The sequence below is a fragment of the Carya illinoinensis genome, chromosome 13, assembly GCF_018687715.1.
Source record: "Carya illinoinensis cultivar Pawnee chromosome 13, C.illinoinensisPawnee_v1, whole genome shotgun sequence".
Taxonomy (NCBI): Eukaryota; Viridiplantae; Streptophyta; class Magnoliopsida; order Fagales; family Juglandaceae; genus Carya; species Carya illinoinensis.
The window spans coordinates 26,250,815-26,267,910 of NC_056764.1; the positions used below are offsets into that span (position 1 = coordinate 26,250,815).

Here is a 17,096-nt window from a genome sequence, read left to right on the forward strand (position 1 = left end):
TGAAGAGAATCCTGATGCTCCTTCAAGCTCAAAAGCTTTCGGTAAAAATGTGAGAACCACAGTGTTTGTTCCTGAAATGACTGAGAAAAAGAAGGCTCATCCATCTGAAAAGGGCAAGAAGCCTGTGCAAGTGCAAAAGTCTGTTCCTCCTCCCAAAAGACAAGGAGCTCGCAACATGAGCCCCATATGTCATCATTGTGGGAAGCTAGGCCATATTAGACCAAACTGTTTTAAATTAATGAGTCATTTTGTGCATGCTCCTGCATTTGTTAATAGTAGAACTGCTTATCCTTCTGGAAGGGGTAAGAATTACATGAATGACTCTAAGAATGTCTCAACCTTCTTGAGACAAAGACCTCACAAAGCAAGCCCCGTGTGTCATCATTGTGGTAAGATTGGTCACATCCGACCAAACTGTTTTGAGCTTAAGAGGCACACCAAGAAAATTGAAAAGCCTTTCTCAAAGAAATGGATACCAAGGTGGATCATCCAAAAGGGAAAGACGCGAGCCACACATGGTTTTGGTGCTGTAGACTGACAGGCATGCATTACATACATTACATGCATTTTTGTTTTATTTTGTTGTTGTTTATTTTTCTTGTTTGTTGTTGTCTAGTTTATTTATCGTTGTTTGCTGCCCCTACATGCACTTCATGATTGGGCTATATGATAGTGGGGTTGTTAATTCTAAAATCTAAGTGCATGTGTCTTTTGAGATTTGTATCATATTTCTATATTTTACAAAGATTTGGAACATGAGTATCTCGTGTAATCTGTGACTGGCATCACACACTTCACTCCAAACTCGGTCAATTGACATTTCACCACTTGTGAGTTTATTGGGGAGGCAATCAAAAGTGGTAGGAAGCTCTATCTTCATACAGAATTGACCACGGGCTAGATGACCTCATCATGGTTCATTTGTGCAAAAATATGTATCTCAAAAGGAAAAGAAAAAGTGAAGTTGAAATAAATAAAAAAAAAAAAAAAAAAAGGGGAAAAGAAAAAGGAGGGTGAAAAACAGAATAAGTTTTCTGTTTTCTTGAACATACTGAGACAAGTATTTAAACAGAAAGATTTAGGTCCTAGCAGCATTAGGTTTGACTTTCTGTGTCTTGAATGAGCTTCCCAAGCACCTATGGTTTCATGTTCAGCCTAGCCCCACTCACGCCTTACGATTGAAATTTCTTGATTGAGCAAGGACCGCTTTAAACACGCACGTCTATATTACTTGTGATACTTTGTTTTAAATTGCGTGTTTTATGGGAATATGATGCTTCTCTACATTAGATAAGTACTCTTGGTGTGAAAATTGACATTCCCAATATTTGTCCAAGTCATGTGAGTGTTATGTGCTTCAAAACTGGGCAAAATGTGTTTTTCTGAAGGTCTCGCTCGACCCTCGCTCGACCCTGCTCGAGCTACAACCGCTCGACAGCCGCTCGAGGGTTTTAAGTTCGCTCGAGCGAACGCCTGGTATAAAAACCTAGCGCCGCTCGAGCCGCTCGAGCACAGTGGCCTCTTTCTCCCTCCCGTGCGATTTTCTTCCTCCTTTTCTCAAATTTCTTCGTTTAAACAAGTGTTTTCCTCCCGAAATCATCCTCAAACCAAGGTAAATCCTTTTCTCTCTTGTATTTTCGTGATTTGATGCTTTTATTTTAGGGTTTTCCGTGTGTTGTTATGCATTTGGGTTTCGGATTGGGTGTTTGAGAGTCTTTCTTCGATCGTTTTTCTTTTATCTTGTTTTATTGAGGCTATTGTATAGCCATTGTTGGGATTGGTTGTATTTAGGAGGTTTTTGAAACTCCCATGGGTCTATACCCGAGTTTCTCACTTGGATGCACTCCAAGTGTTCGATAAAATGTCTCAATGAAGTGTGTTTTTGGTTTTTCATCATGCATTGGCATAGCATTGCTCCCATATCTATTTCATGTCTATCCTAGGTTTGAGACATCGTTTAACTAGGATTGCATTATGTTTTGAAGGTGTTTTGGTTTAGAATTGGCATTGGTTTGCACATGGGTCATGCATGAGGTTTGGCATCGTTTAACATGAGTCATGCACATGGGTTGGCATTAGCTTGTAAATGGCTTGAGTTGTCATTGCATATGTGTCATGAATGTGGTTGGCATTAGCATGCATGTTGGTCTTTCACATGAGTAGGCATTAGCATGCATATGGCACAATTTGACCTATGCATTTGTTATTGTTTTGAAAAATGAGGAGTGACATCGGGCATGCATCGAGTCTTGCATTGTTAGTTGGCATTGTTGCGTCAGCATGCATGCATTCATCACATCTTTGCATTGCCTTAGCCTTGTCTAACGTCGTTGACTCTGTCTACAGCTGAAACCATGTCTCGACGTGTTCGTCCTCGCCAAAACCCTCCTGCACCCGTTCAAGCCCAATTCCATAGTGCCCGAGCCCAAGAGTTATACTCTCAGAACTTCTCGCATCGTACTCCCATAGTCGAGCGTGAAGTGACATTAGGTGAGCTTACCGAGACTATAATTCCCCGTATTTTTGAGTCTCGTCAGTGGCAGGCATTGACCACTGGTCATCCCACTCCTTCTGTGGAGTTGGTTAGGGAGTTTTACTCCAATATTCATGACATATCTGTTGATGACTCATTTGAAGTCAGTCTCAGGAATGTTGTTTTCCGAGTCACTCCGGGCATGATAGCGACTCTGCTAAATGCCCCTCGTGAGCTCTATCCTGAGTTTCCCTACTCACGGACATCTCCTCCAAGTCCACAAGTCATTGCTACTTGTCTTTGTGGCCAACCTAGTAGTTGGGAAGGGACAACCCCTATTTCAACTGCTCGTTTTACCCCCGATCACCTCATTCTTAGTAGGATTGTTCTTACGAACTTAGATCCTACTGGTCATAATAGTGATGTGGGTCTTGACCGTGCCCGTCTGCTGTATGCCTTGATCAATGGTGTCTCCATTGATCTAGGAAGTCTTTTGTGTCGGGTTATTGTTGAGGCGTATCGGTCCTCTAAAACACGGACTGGTTTGCCCTTACCGTGTTTGATCACCCGAATAGCTCTCTCCCAATCTGTTGCTTTCCATCCTCAGGAGCCTAGAATTGCTCTTAAGGCTCCTATTGGTCGTAGGACGGTTCAGCTGAGTCGTGCTCACACAACTCCACAGCCTATCCGTGTTGAGCACCCTCCCGCTCCCTCCTCTCAGCCTTCGAGCTCTCGACCATCTAGTTCTCAGCCGTCTACCTCGGCCCCATCCAGCTCTCAGCCATCTTCCTCAGCCCCCGGTTCGTCGGAGCCCAGTCTTCAGCAGGTACTTGAGTATCTAGCTCGCCTTGACGCCCGGTTCGACAGTCTTGAGGTGAAAGTTGACAACCTGCAACAACTTGTGACTCAACGCTTCAATGACATCGAGAGGCAGCTCAATGAGGATGATGAGGATGTCGATGGTGATGATTGAGACCCTTGGCTTCTTGTGACAAAAAGGGGGAGATTGATTGTTGAGGGGGAGATATTGTTGAGGGGGAGTAGTACAGTATTAACTCAGGGGGAGTGTTACTTGTACTAACACATTTTTTTTTGTTTTGGGGGAACAGCAGCTTTTGGTTATTTCTGTTGACTTATATTTCTTGTTAGCTGCTGATTGTTTGACAAATGTTTCTTGAACTCCTGATTTGTTGCTTAATAAAGTATTTCTTTTCTAATTATGATTTGAGAATTGCAAATACGTTTTTGTGCATATGTGAATGGGTATGTTTAACCGTTTGCTAAGCGTGTGCAGAAAATTTTCAACATGTTCAAGAATATGGATCTAATTGGGTGTGCTAGGATTAGATCATATATATAGGTTAGAGGTTTTGTCACAGAAATGCCAAAGGGGGAGATTGTTGAGGGAAAAATGAGCGTGTTGGCATATTCTTGTGAAAACCTGTGTAAAATAGTGTTGTAACAAGTGTTGTTGCGGAAGGATTGAAGTGGGCTTGAAGTGTGCTCATTATTGGTCAAAAGAAGCGACTTCGCTCGACCCTCGCTCGACAGAGCGCTCGAGCGAACTCAGGCAGATTCAACCGCTCGACCCTCGCTCGACATACGGCTCGAGCGAACTCAGGCAGATTCAACCGCTCGACCCTCGCTCGACACTGAGCTCAAGCGAACCCAGGCAGAGTGTGTCGCTCGACCCTCGCTCGACACTGAGCTCGAGCGAACTCAGGCAGAGTCGACCGCTCGATACTCGCTCGACATGGCGCTCGAGCGAACTCAGGTAGATTTCGGCGCTCGACCTTCGCTCGACCCTTCGCTCGAGCCAATGTTCCAGATCACTTACAATGTAGGGTTTTGAACGCCTCATTTGATGGGAACTATAAATAGAACATGTTAGCTTCTGTTCTATGGGTGGAGAATCAGAGCAAAAACCCTAAGGGCCTCCAAGAACTTCTTAGAGCAACCTCTCCCCCATTTGGTTGATTCTCTCTTGGAAAAATATTACTCCATCATAACACATTCAAAATCAACTCTTATTTGAGTCCATTGAAGTGGACATTGCTGTTGGCCGGAAGAGTCTGGAGCTGCCGTTGATGCAGAGATCGAGAGGTTCTCGTGGGAAGCTATAGGAAGGTCGGAGTTCCGACACTACATGCGTGTAGAGATCGAGTGGGTCACTCGTGGTGTTGCAAGCCAAGTTTAGCTACTACAAAGGTTTTGTGAGTGTTCTAAATTGGTTGTAACAAACTAAAGTTTCTATAGTGGATTTGAGGTGGTGTCTTACACCCGGAGTGGTTTTAGATTTTGAAGAGGTTCTTCAAATGAGTTTCCACTCCGTGAACAAAATCATGTGTTGATTATTTGTGTTATTTGTTTCATTTATTATCTGCTTGTTTGATTAATTTTCAAAAGGCCATAAAAATTAGATTACACCTATTCACCCCCCCTCTTGGTGTAGTGTTGTGTAGAACCACTGCCTTTTCATAAACAAAAAGAGAAGATCTTGTATAGTTTTCAATCATTATCAATAAAATGTAACGTGAGACACATGTATCCATGTATTTGAGATTTTGCACGAATGTTCATGTATCCATGATAAGGAAAATTTGTTGCCCTTGAAAAACACTTTTCAACTTATGTTTTTACCTCCAATACACACTATAACAATCATTGGCAACCATAACACGAGATGGATCGCTACTCACTTAGGTTGAACAATAAGCTTAAATCGTTTAAAACACTCCTCTTCGTTAAATCTAAATGACAATTCATCAAGAATAATTATTTTTGTTAGGACTTGTCTACAAGTCTCAACACTAAAGGTTATAGGAAAAAGCCTTCCATTACTACTTCCCCCATCCTTAGCCCTTTAGCCCAAGGTAGTTTGAAACTTATCAATCTTATTAAATGGACATTTCTTACATTAATATTCAATATGATACTTAATAGATTTTGTACCATTTGCCTTCGTATCTTTTATACCTGAATCCTACTAGGAAAAATCTATGTTATTAAATTATTTAAATTAAATTCTTTTCTATGTATTTTAAGATATAAGGGTATTTATTAGTGTGGTTTTAATACCCAAAAATTATGAACATTTAACACCCAAAACATCTTTCTTTCTTTCTTTCTTTCTTCTACTTCTCTTTTTTTTTTTATTCTTTTTTTTTAATCACTTTCATTACATGCTAACCTTCCAAGGCTAACCCCATTTCGATTAAAACATTCATCATCTCTTTATATCTTTCTCTGTGTGTGTTATTGTCTTCAAAACTTGAAAATTGAAAAATGAATTCAGATTATGTACCTTAGATGCACCGGTAGACTGCGATAGAGGAGTTGGGAGCTACGACGGGAGGGTTGGAGAAGGGAGGGAGTGCGTTGTAGGCTTTTAGCTGCGGCTTTAGGGCTTGTATCGGGCACAATGGGCAAAGTAAAGAGATTGAGTGAAGGAGGGAGAAGGAGGGGCTAATTCATCATTCGGTTGTGTTGAAATAGCGCAGTTTGGATTGAATTTGTAATTGCACTATTTAGATCTAATTTCACTATAAACGATACCGTTTCATATGAGTTAGAAACATTTCTTTTCTTTTCTTTTTTTGGTATATAAATTAATATAAAAAATTATTTAAATTAGTCAAATTAAAATTAAGTGAGACGTTCTTTAATGTAGATTATGCAACTAACTTATTAAAAAATAATTAATTATAATTATATTTATGATGTTAATTGTTATTAACTTAATACTCAATGGTATGTAAATTGTATTATGATATTTGATGCATAATGACTTATATTAAACTTTTAACATTTTATATATGATTAATGAATAATAGTCATTGACCTTAGAAACTTCATGCTTACGTGCAACATAGGTTTACGCTTAGATACTAGAATATGTATAATTGTATATAATATTATGATTTATCATGATTCATATAATATATTAATTAATTGATAGCATATTAATAATTGTATATTTAACATTTTATATTGTCAATGATGATTGATGATAGGTTAGATGAAAATTATATAATCAACTTAAATAACTACTATATAAAATAATATATATAATTATATTCAGTTAGTCTAGGTGAAAAAACCCCACCTCGGACTGAAAACCGAAATTTTCCATATATTAGGATTAAAATCAATTGGTTTCACTATCATTCCAGTACAAATCAATTGAAACCATTCGGTACGATTGGGTTTTCTAGTCTAGATCGAGAATTTTACATTCCTAATAAAAGGTCATTTGAAAGTTGTATTGCCATGCATGTGATAAGATTAAAGAGAAAACTGTAAATATTTGAAAGTTGTATGAATATTTTTATTCATTGACAATCTTTATTAAAATTGGAATTGCATTCCACATTATCCGGAAAAATACATTTGAGAAAAAGCAAAAATACGTTTTATCTAAGATTAAAAAATATTTTAATATGTAACACTCAAACAATCTAATTTTATTGTTAAAAAACTTTTAAAGCTATTTAAATATTTTTTATGAATACTAAAGCAACTCCAAACAGACCTTAAGTAATTAGTTATCAATTTAAAAAATTTTGTATATGTGTGTGCATGTGGTGCTCATGTAAAGATTATAGAACTATAGGGACAAAGTCCCAAAGCAGTTTTTGAAAATTTTCCAAATTAGAGTTGTAAATATCTCTGCATCAAAATACTTGATTGTAATGACAAATAAAAATCATAGAAGTTTTTACAAAACTAAGCATATTTTTAGTGGGCTTGTTGGTTTTCAAAACTTATTAAATATATGGTAAAAGAGTTGTAAACATCTTTCAATGCTAAAAGATACAATTATTTTTTTTTTTTCGAAAAGTCAAACTTGACTTGTAATTTTATTCCAGCAAAACAGAAAGTGCATTACAATCCTTTTCCCTCAAAACTGTAGAACAAACTTGGCTAGGACAATCCTCTAACCAGACTTTTTCCACCCCTATAGATAAAGCTAATTTTGCCAGTGAATGGGCCACCAAATTAGCTTCTCTATGTACAAACTGGATCTTTCAAGCTTCCCTTTCAACCAGCAACTTTCTTATATCTTCAATTAATACTCCATAATCCGTAGCTATGACTTCATTACTATGTACTGCTTTGATTACTAACTGAGCATCACCTTCTAGACAGACAGTAGGCAAACCAAGATCAATACAGAATTGTACAGCCCTTCTCAGTGCAATAGCTTCTGCTACATCTGGTTTAGTACAAAAATGGACCACATCACATAGTGAAGCTAAGACTTCACCTTGTCCATCTCGAACTATAGCCCCAACACCAATCTGTTTGTCCTTTGAATTCACAGCAGCATCCCAATTGATCTTCACATACCTGCCATCTGGTTTTTCCCATCTGATATCCTGTCTCACTACAGTTTGCTGCTGAGCAACAATTTCCTTATTATTAAAAGATGATTGATACTCAATGAGATGTTGTTTTGCTGACCTGAATACCAGCTTTGGATTCTCAAATTTATCCTCAAATAACAGATAGTTTCTCCTCTGCCATAGCCTCCTCATGACACAAACCACCAATTCAATCTTTGCTATGTTCAGTTTTTCTGTGATATATTTCCATACTGTCATTAATTTTGCCCCATCAATAACTAGTTTTTGAATTGATTTATCAGCTTCAATCCAAACATCTGTTGCAGCAGGACACCCCTATAGAACATGAATAATAGACTCTTCTTCTCTCTGACATATAGGGCATATGTTTGAGTCAATTACTTTCATCTTCCACAAATTAAACCTTGTAGGCAAAATTTCATTCACAGCCTTCCACATAAAAACCTTTACTGCCCCAGGCACTTTTAGACTCCATATTTGCTGCCAGGCTGACTTCTCCTCCTTGCAGCTCGATGACTCTCCTCTTCTACCTTTTACTCTACTCATATCTACATGGTAAGCATTTTTAACAGAAAAAATGCCTCTTCCACTTGGGCCCCAGATCATCAGATCTTTAACTCCAGTCATACTCACAGGAACACTTTTTATTGCCTCTGCTTCTTCAGTACTAAAAATCTCATTTATAAGGCTGTAATTCCACTGTTTTGTGTCCTCATTTATCAGGTCACATACCCTTGCTTCTCTATCCAAAATGTGCACAGGTGAGCATATTTTTCGATAAGAAATCAGTGGCAACCATTTATCACCCCAAATTTTGGTACTCCTTCCATCACCAACTCTCCTGCACAGCCCATCCTTTATCAAATCCATAGCAGACAGCATACTTCTCCACATCAAAGATGGCCTTGCCGCTACCTTAGCTTCAGTTAAAACCACATTCTTAAAATATTTCTCCTTTAAAACAACAGCAACCAAGGAAGAGGGGTTTTGGATCAACCTCCAACACTGTTTTGCCAATAATGCCTTGTTAAAACAATGCAAATCTCTAAAGCCCAAACCACCAGATTCTTTTGATTCTCCCATCTTCTCCCAACTCTTCCAATGGATCTTTGAGCCATTTTCCTTAAGACCCCACCAAAACCTAGCCATTAACACTGTCATTTCCTTACACAACTTCTGGGACAATTTGAAAACACTCATTGTGTAGGTAGGTAGAGCTTGAATTACAGCTTTTATCAAGGTTTCCTTCCCTGCCTGAGATAGAAAGGAATTCCTCCAGCTATTAATCTTGTTCCAAACTCTTTCCTTTAAAAATCTGAATGTGTTATACTTTGATTTACCAACAAAAGTGGGTAAACCCAAGTATCTTTCATAACTGCCACCTGCTGAAACTCCTGATAACTCTAGCACTTGTTTCCTTGTAGCTTCTACAGTATTTGAACTAAAAAAGATTGAAGTCTTTTGTTTATTCAAAAACTGCCCAGATGCCTTCTCATATTTGTTCAACAAGCACAGAATCTTATGCCATTCACTTACCATAGCCCTTCCAAATATCACATAGTCATCAGCAAATAATAAATGGTTTATCCTTGTACCACCCTTAGTGATAGAGACTCCTTTAGTATACCCACTTCTGTCCGAATCCTCTATGAGTGAACTTAAACCTTCAGCACACATAATAAATAGGTAAGGGGAAATAGGGTCCCCTTGCCTTAAACCTCTAGATGGTTTAATCTTGTCACTAGGCTGTCCATTCACCATTATTGAATAAGTTACTGTTGTAACACACTCCATGATCAATTGTATCCACCTTTCAGCAAACCCCAGCTTCTTCATAATTGCCTCCAGGAATCTCCACTCAATTCTATCATAAGCTTTGGACATGTCAAGCTTAATTGCCATGCTGCCTCTCTTCCCCTTCTGTCTGCTCTTCATAGTGTGTAAAATCTCATATGCAAGGATGATGTTATCTGTGATTAGCCTTCCTGGTATGAAGGCACTTTGACTGCTTGATATGATTTGAGGTAGAATCTTCTTTAACCTGTTTGAAAGCACTTTTGATACTATCTTGTAAATAACATTACACAAACTTATTGGCCTGAATTCACTAACAACAGTAGGACATTTAGTTTTAGGAATTAAGGCTACATAAGTATGATTAATAATAGTATCTAACTGCCCTCCATTTAAAAAACTTAATACAGCTTGGCATACCTCATTTCCCACCACCTTCCAGTGAGATTGATAAAAACAAGCTCCATAGCCATCGGGCCCTAGAGATTTAAGGGGTGACATCTGCTTCAAAGCTGCCTCTATCTCTTCAACAGTAAAACTTTGACTAGCTCTTCATTCATACTCAAAGTAACTTTTGGTTCAACAGATTTGAGACAGTCCTCTATACACTCATCAGTAGGCATAGAAGACTGGAAAATTCCTGCATAATACCGAGTAAAAGCATCTGAAATGTCTTCTTGAGCTATCAATTCTCTGCCTTCTTCATCAGAAATCTTCTTGATCCAGTTCCTCTTCCTTCTTTGAGTAGCACATGCATGGAAGTATTTGGTGTTTCTATCTCCCATCTGGTGCCACACTTGCTTTGCTCTTTGCCTCCATTTGAGATCTTCCTGCTCCATAATCAAACCAAATTTCTTCTGCAACTCTTTTATAATAGTTACATTATGAGGACCTTCATTCTGTTGCTCCCACTTAAGCCTTTCATTAATAGACTTAAGTTCTTCTGCTGCCTCTTGCTTTCTTCTTGAATCCCATCGAGATAGTGCTCTACTGCACCACTGTAGCTTTTTCTCAATTACTTTGAATTTATTTGAATCAGTAGCAACTCTTTTCCAAGCCTCTTGCACCACTGCCCCACCTTCCTCCTCTAAAGACCACTTGGCTTCATATTTGAACAACCATCTTCTTTTTCTCTTACACCTTGCTTCTTCTATGACAGTTAACATAATTGGCTTGTGATCAGAACTTCTAGCTTGCATGACTTCTACTTCAGCATTTTTGAACAAATCTGACCACCCAACATTAACCACCACTCTATCTAATCTCTCCTTTATAAATGAATTTTCTTCATGTCTATTACTCCACGTGTATTTATCACCTACCCATCCCAAATCAAATAACTCATTTTTCACCAAAGCCTCCCTAAAAACCTCCATTTGATTTTCTGCCCTTTGTCTTCCTCCTATTTTCTTATCGTGGGAAAGTACCTCATTAAAATCACCCAACACACACCAAGCTTGATGTAATGCAGGCTTTAAAACATCCAATAAAAGCAATGTATCTCTCCTTTTATTCCACTCAGGATGGCCATAAAATCCTGTTAACCACCATTCCTTACTAGAATCTGGACAACTTAGTCTAGTATGAATATGGTGCTGAGAAAAATTTATTACCTCAAGATCTACTTCATCCTCTCACATCATTGCTAAACCACCACTCCTTCCCACTGGTTCTACTACAAAACATCCAACAAACTTAATTTTTCTTTTAATAGCTTCCATCTTCTTCTAAAAGATACAATTATAAGTTGTGTAAACGTTATACACTCTTTTTGAAAAAGACTAGGATCCACCTTTAGAAAAAATTAAATTTTCACATACGGATCTCCATATGTACTTTTTTTTTTCTTAAATGAGAGCATGAACTTACACTCTATGACTGTAAATATTATTTTTTATTTAAAAAAAAGCGCATAAGAAAAACTCATTATATATTTTTATTTATTTTTCATTTTTCTAATTTTTATTAAAAGTTATTTGGGTTAACTATTTAATTTACATAGAAGGTTCAAGGTGCATAGAATTTTTTTTGGTAGTTTGGGGTGATTGAAAAAAAGATAATAGCAACTTTTTATCTTTCCATATTTGCATGTAGGAAAAAAGGCTCTTTTATTGACAAATACATAATATATTATCTCGAATTACATTAATTTATAATTATATTTTTTTTATTTCTATTTTATTTTTATTTCTTCCAAAATTGTTAAAAAAATATATATTCTGTATGATCCTCAATTTTCCCTCCTTTCAAACGAACTTATATATATATATATATATATATGCATCTGTTTTACTATAAACGAACTTTTATATATATATATATATATGCATCTGTATGCTCCTCAATTTTCCCTCCTTTCGAACGAGTTTTCCCTCCTCAATTATCTTCTATGGTCTTAACCATAAAGAGAGAAACAAAATCAGTTAGGTGGGCTTCTTGAATGATTCTTTATATAGTAGTGCACACAATGAGACGCCACAAATATATTCATTACTCCATCAACTTTGTATTCTCTTTTGGGTGCTATTCGTATTATTGAATTAAATCCTGAATCCAAGATCAGTTTTAGATTCTGCGGTGTGATGGGAGAGATCCACCATAGCCAACGCCTGCAATCAAGATCTTCTTGACTCACTCGTACTCTATTGTTGGAGTTCTTCTATTTCCATCCAAACCATATTCTTTTCTTTTCAGGTAATCACTGTGATTCTGGGTTTTTTTTTTTTGTTGGTTTTCATATTTTAATTCTTTAACTTTTTTTCGTTTTACTGAAGTTTTTAATTTTTTATTTCCTGGGATGAGTACGATTTTGGTGCAATTTCTTGAATTCTTGTGGATATCCAGACGCTTAATCTTGTTTTTCGATGTGCTTTGTGCATATATTTTGGGCTACATTTGACTTGAATTTGTTACTGCGTATACCATTTGAATCTTTCATGCTTATAATTTTCCCTTTTGTTTATAGATTTTGGAGCTCTTACTTTAAAAAAAGAAAAAAGAAAAAAGGATTTATATGTTTTGGAGATATGGAGCATCTTCCTGTTGAAGTTGTTGGAAACATACTGTCTAGTCTCGGAGCTGCCCGAGATGTGGTAAAAGCTTCTGCAACTTGTTCAAAATGGCGAGAAGCTTACCGCAAACATCTTCACACACTTTCATTCAATTCCAGTGATTGCCCTGTTTATCGTCATTTGCCAAGTAGTCATCCAGAAATCTTGATAACTAAAACCATATTTCAAACAAGGGGATTAGAAGTACTATATATTCTGATAGATGCTGTTGAGTTCTCGGCTGCCACCGTCACTTGTTGGCTCATGTATACTAGGGAAAAATTGCGGCGATTGTCCTATAATGTTCGAACTACTCCAAGTGTAAACATACTTGAAATATTTGGCGGGCATAAGTTGGAAAGTTTGGTCATGGCACATAATTCCATTAGTGGGGTTTATAAAAGATTTCCTTGTTTGAAATCCCTATCTTTAAGCTATGTTAATATTTCACCATCGGATTTAAGTCTTCTTCTCATTGCCTGCCGGAAAATTGAAACCTTGGAACTTGTCGGTCTAGAGATGGCAACGTCAGATGAAGAATTGACAGTTGAGCTGATCAGTCCCACATTGAAGAGTCTTTATGTTGAAGCAATCAGCTTGGATAATCTTATATTGGAGGCAGATAGCATTGAGCATTTGAACATGAAACTTTGTGCCATTGAGGATTTCGAAATTGTCGGAAAGGGGACTTTAAAGCAGTTCAAGGCTGATGATGTTACTTTGTTCCATCTTGATACTGTTGCGACTGCAGAAAATCTTGAGAATGTAGATATCAGAAGGTTCTCATTAAGTTGGCCAAAGTTCTACAATATGATCTCAAGATCATCAAAATTAAGAAGACTTCGGCTTTGGGATATGGTGGTTTTTAAAGAAGAAGAGATTGTGGATATGGACACAATTGCTGTTAGTTTCCCACTGCTGACCCACTTTTCATTGTGTTATGATTTAAGAGTTGGAGCTGTTCACCATGTTCTGCAAGGAGGGTCTTCTCCGTTGGAAAATTTGACTGTGTTGGAGCTTGGTTGGAGTACTATAATTGATGATTTCTTCTCGTGTTGGGTTGAGAGGATGGTGAGTCGATGCCCAAATCTAAAGAAGTTGGTCATTCGTGGGTTCATTCCAGAGGTCAAAAACCCTAAGAAATGCCAGATGCTGTCTAATTTCACGTCTTCCATTGTTGAACTCATGAAAAAATACATTGATTTGGAGGTGCAATTTTATTACGAGTAGAACTCTGCAAAAATCCGTAGTTGGAAATCCATTTTTGGCTCAATTCTGTCGTGTACAGGATGTATAGGAGCATAGGTACATTTTACATCATGTAGAGACTGAGCATGTTAACGAAAAACGATGATAATTACAATCTCTTGCATTTGACTAATTTTGTAGTTTTTCAGCAAAATATTTTTTCCTTGATTGCTACATAGACCTCGGTTTGCGCTCTCTCACTCGCAAGCACACAGGTGTGTGTGCATGTGGGTGTCCGCACACGGGCAGCCACTCGTCTTGGATATATGTACCCTTAATTTTTTCACTTTCTCAACAATTTTCACGATAAATCAACATCTGTCACACTATATTTAGCTTTGAGTCACTCGTATGAAGTTTTGCTCAACATTTTGATGACCAATCTCTGCATTTCTAGACACCAAACCCACCAGTTTTGTTTGAGGCCCTCATTCGACCAAGTATGAATTTAAATGGAAGAAATGACTGGAAAATCACCCAAGTCATCAGCAAGAAAGAAGCCAACTGGAGGAAACGCCATAGACGCTCAAAAGAGGCAAGCTAAAAGGGTTAGAAAGAGCTATTGTAAGTTAGTGAATAAAGGTTTAATGTAGCTATTGAGCATGCACTAGCCAAATCAACTCTGCAATTTTGAGAGAGAGAGAGAGAGAGAGAGAGAGAGAGAGAGAGAGAGAGAGAGAGAGAAGCAAAATGGAAGAGTAGTGTTAGAAGAAGAGATTGGCTTACACGGTTGAATGTATCCTTTATCATCATCAAACACTTTTTTAAGGAAAATGCTAAATATACTTGAGAAAAACTTACTAAAAGCTTATTTCACATGTCAGTTATTGATATGTTGAAAATTATAAAATTTGAAATTTAAAATTTGAATCTCAAAAGAAAACTAATAAAACGAGTCTTGTAAAGAAAACTAATAAAACGAGTCTTGTAAATAAAAATGTAAATAGCACTACTAATTTATTATTATTATATGAAATAGATTTTATTTCATTCATTAAACCCAAGATTACATCTGTGACTGATAAATACATGAGGGAAATACCCAAATTACAAGCTAAATTATGCATCTGTGAAGGGCTTTCCTATGTACAAATTTCTTTGTGATGGGCATTATCTTAATTTCTATAAACTCTCACGTGACAAAACCTTTTGAAATATGAGACTCTATAAAACAGAGATTTCAATCCCGATTTGCTTGGAAATATACCACTTCGTAAAAATAGATATCACCATCCCTCACCCCCAAAGGAGGAGAAGGTATTCAACCTTCATCCTTCAAAGGAGAAAAGGGAAAAACCATTCCCCATCCTCCAAAGGAGGAGAACAAAATCATCCCCCATCCTCAAAAGGAGGAGCGGGTTCTCCTGCTATGGACAAAAGTCTTATAGCTTATTTCTTTTATTATTACCTAACACTAACAAAACTTACAAAACTATGAAAACACTGGAACCTACAAAACACTGAGCAAGGAGGCTGTAGAGACTCGTGAAGAACACGTGCCACACTAGGAGTGTGCCGGACCATCGATCCTGAAGTTACCAAAGTTGTTGGCCCGAGAAACGCCCCGCATTGTGGTAGCAGAACTCTTTTGTGTGGTGGCGTATGGAGGACACACATGCACTTTGACCTGCGCGTATGGGGCACGCATCGCTCCTTTTGACAAGACCTTCGACAGTCTGGAAGATTGATGGCTTAGAAATCCTGCGATGGGGGGCGTGGTGATCGGAGGCTAATGGAAGATATCAAAACGCCACTTCTCCATGTTTTGATAGAAAAAAATAAACAAAAACTAAAAACACAAAACATAGAAAAACCAACAAGAGGAAGGATAGCAGCGGGGAGGATGGAGGGAAGGATCCTGGACCATTTTTTGTTTGGGTGAGTTTTTCTAGATCTAGAGAGAAGGTAGAGCTTCTTTATCTGGAGAGAAGGGATTATAAAGATAGCACTACTAATTTTTTTTAATAGAAGTACGTATCGAAGAATGTACTGAATTTCCATGTCCATATATAGATTTTTTCTAGAATAAATTAATGATATATCTATGGCGTGATGAAGTTTGAAAGTTTTTTACTCCATGAAATAAATTAAGAAAATTGGAATCTTTGGCAATCTGGTTTTACATTATTATTATTATTATTATTATTATTATTATTGTTATTATTATTATTTTGTGATGATACTGTTGCATATCTTATAACTGTTTTTTGGAAAAATAAGTGTTGTTGATTATGATATTTATTTATCAAATTTTTTTCTATTATGGTAGTATGCTTGTCTCATATCAAGCTTTAATGACATTAATCCTCTTTTGTTTTTTTTTTTCCTTGTTTAGAAACTAATAATCTTGAATGTAAAGAGTGCGTTGTTATTTACTAATCTTGTTGAGACAAATTTCTATCAACAACACATTATTGTTATCTCCCTACACATTCTAGTGGGGATGCCTCTCATCGCTAAGTCAATAATACTTGCAAGTGAGAACTTGAAAGGGTGTAGATAGTTTCATATCTTACCAAGAGGTTTTTGTAGTTGATGGATCATACCTTGCGCAGGAAACTTCCTTACGTATCTTACAAAAAATTTACCTTTTTTTTTTTTAGGGAGAAATAGTTGTAATATATTGATGATAATGGTGGCATTCAGACATAACAAGATTAGAAATACAAGGGATTACAAGATCAATATCAATCTTTTCATCATCTAACAACACTGCTTCCCTTACTAGTTCATGTACCACTCGGTTTGCATCCCTTTTGACATGTCTTAAGCACCAGTCATGACTATGCCTCAGTTGTTGAATGTCTCCAAGAATAGGATTGTAGCTATCCACTCCAGTTTTGTTACAAACGGCCAAGATAACAATTGAAGAGTCACCCTCGAAAATACAATTAGAAAGGCCAAGAGTGGTGCATAACTAAACAGCTTCAAAAAGACTCCTTGCTTCAGCCAAATTAGCATAAAAAAAATAAAAAATAAAAAAAAAAAGAAAAAAGAAAAAGAAAAAGAAAATAAGATAGGCTTCATTAAAATCAATAGCACATCCCCTTCCCAGTCTTGAAGCACAATGCCAATTCCAATCCTATTAGCATGTTTCTGGATAGCAATATCCCAATTGATCTTTATATGTCCATGTGGTATAGACTCCCACTTGATTGCAGTATT

At 37.1% G+C, this 17,096-nt stretch overlaps 2 protein-coding genes across 2 annotated transcripts; one reads left to right on the forward strand and one right to left on the reverse strand.

The window, feature by feature from the left end:
* Window positions 1–10,151: 10,151 nt before the first annotated feature.
* Window positions 10,152–11,009, reverse strand: LOC122291085. Its single transcript, XM_043098730.1, has one exon. The coding sequence runs from the start codon at window positions 11,007–11,009 to the stop codon at window positions 10,152–10,154; it is 858 nt and encodes a 285-aa protein (XP_042954664.1).
* A 1,444-nt stretch (window positions 11,010–12,453) lies between these two features.
* LOC122293022 (F-box/LRR-repeat protein At1g67190-like) lies at window positions 12,454–14,005 on the forward strand. Its single transcript, XM_043101632.1, has one exon. It carries the CDS (start codon window positions 12,498–12,500, stop codon window positions 13,911–13,913), a length of 1,416 nt encoding a protein of 471 aa, XP_042957566.1. The 5' UTR covers window positions 12,454–12,497; the 3' UTR covers window positions 13,914–14,005.
* The last annotated feature ends 3,091 nt before the right edge of the window (window positions 14,006–17,096 follow it).

Coding starts and splice junctions, on each gene's coding strand:
- LOC122293022 (XM_043101632.1), top strand. CDS start 12,498: ATGTGCTTTGTGCATATATTTTGGGCTACATTTGACTTGAATTTGTTA.
- LOC122291085 (XM_043098730.1), bottom strand. CDS start 11,009: ATGGAGGTTTTTAGGGAGGCTTTGGTGAAAAATGAGTTATTTGATTTG.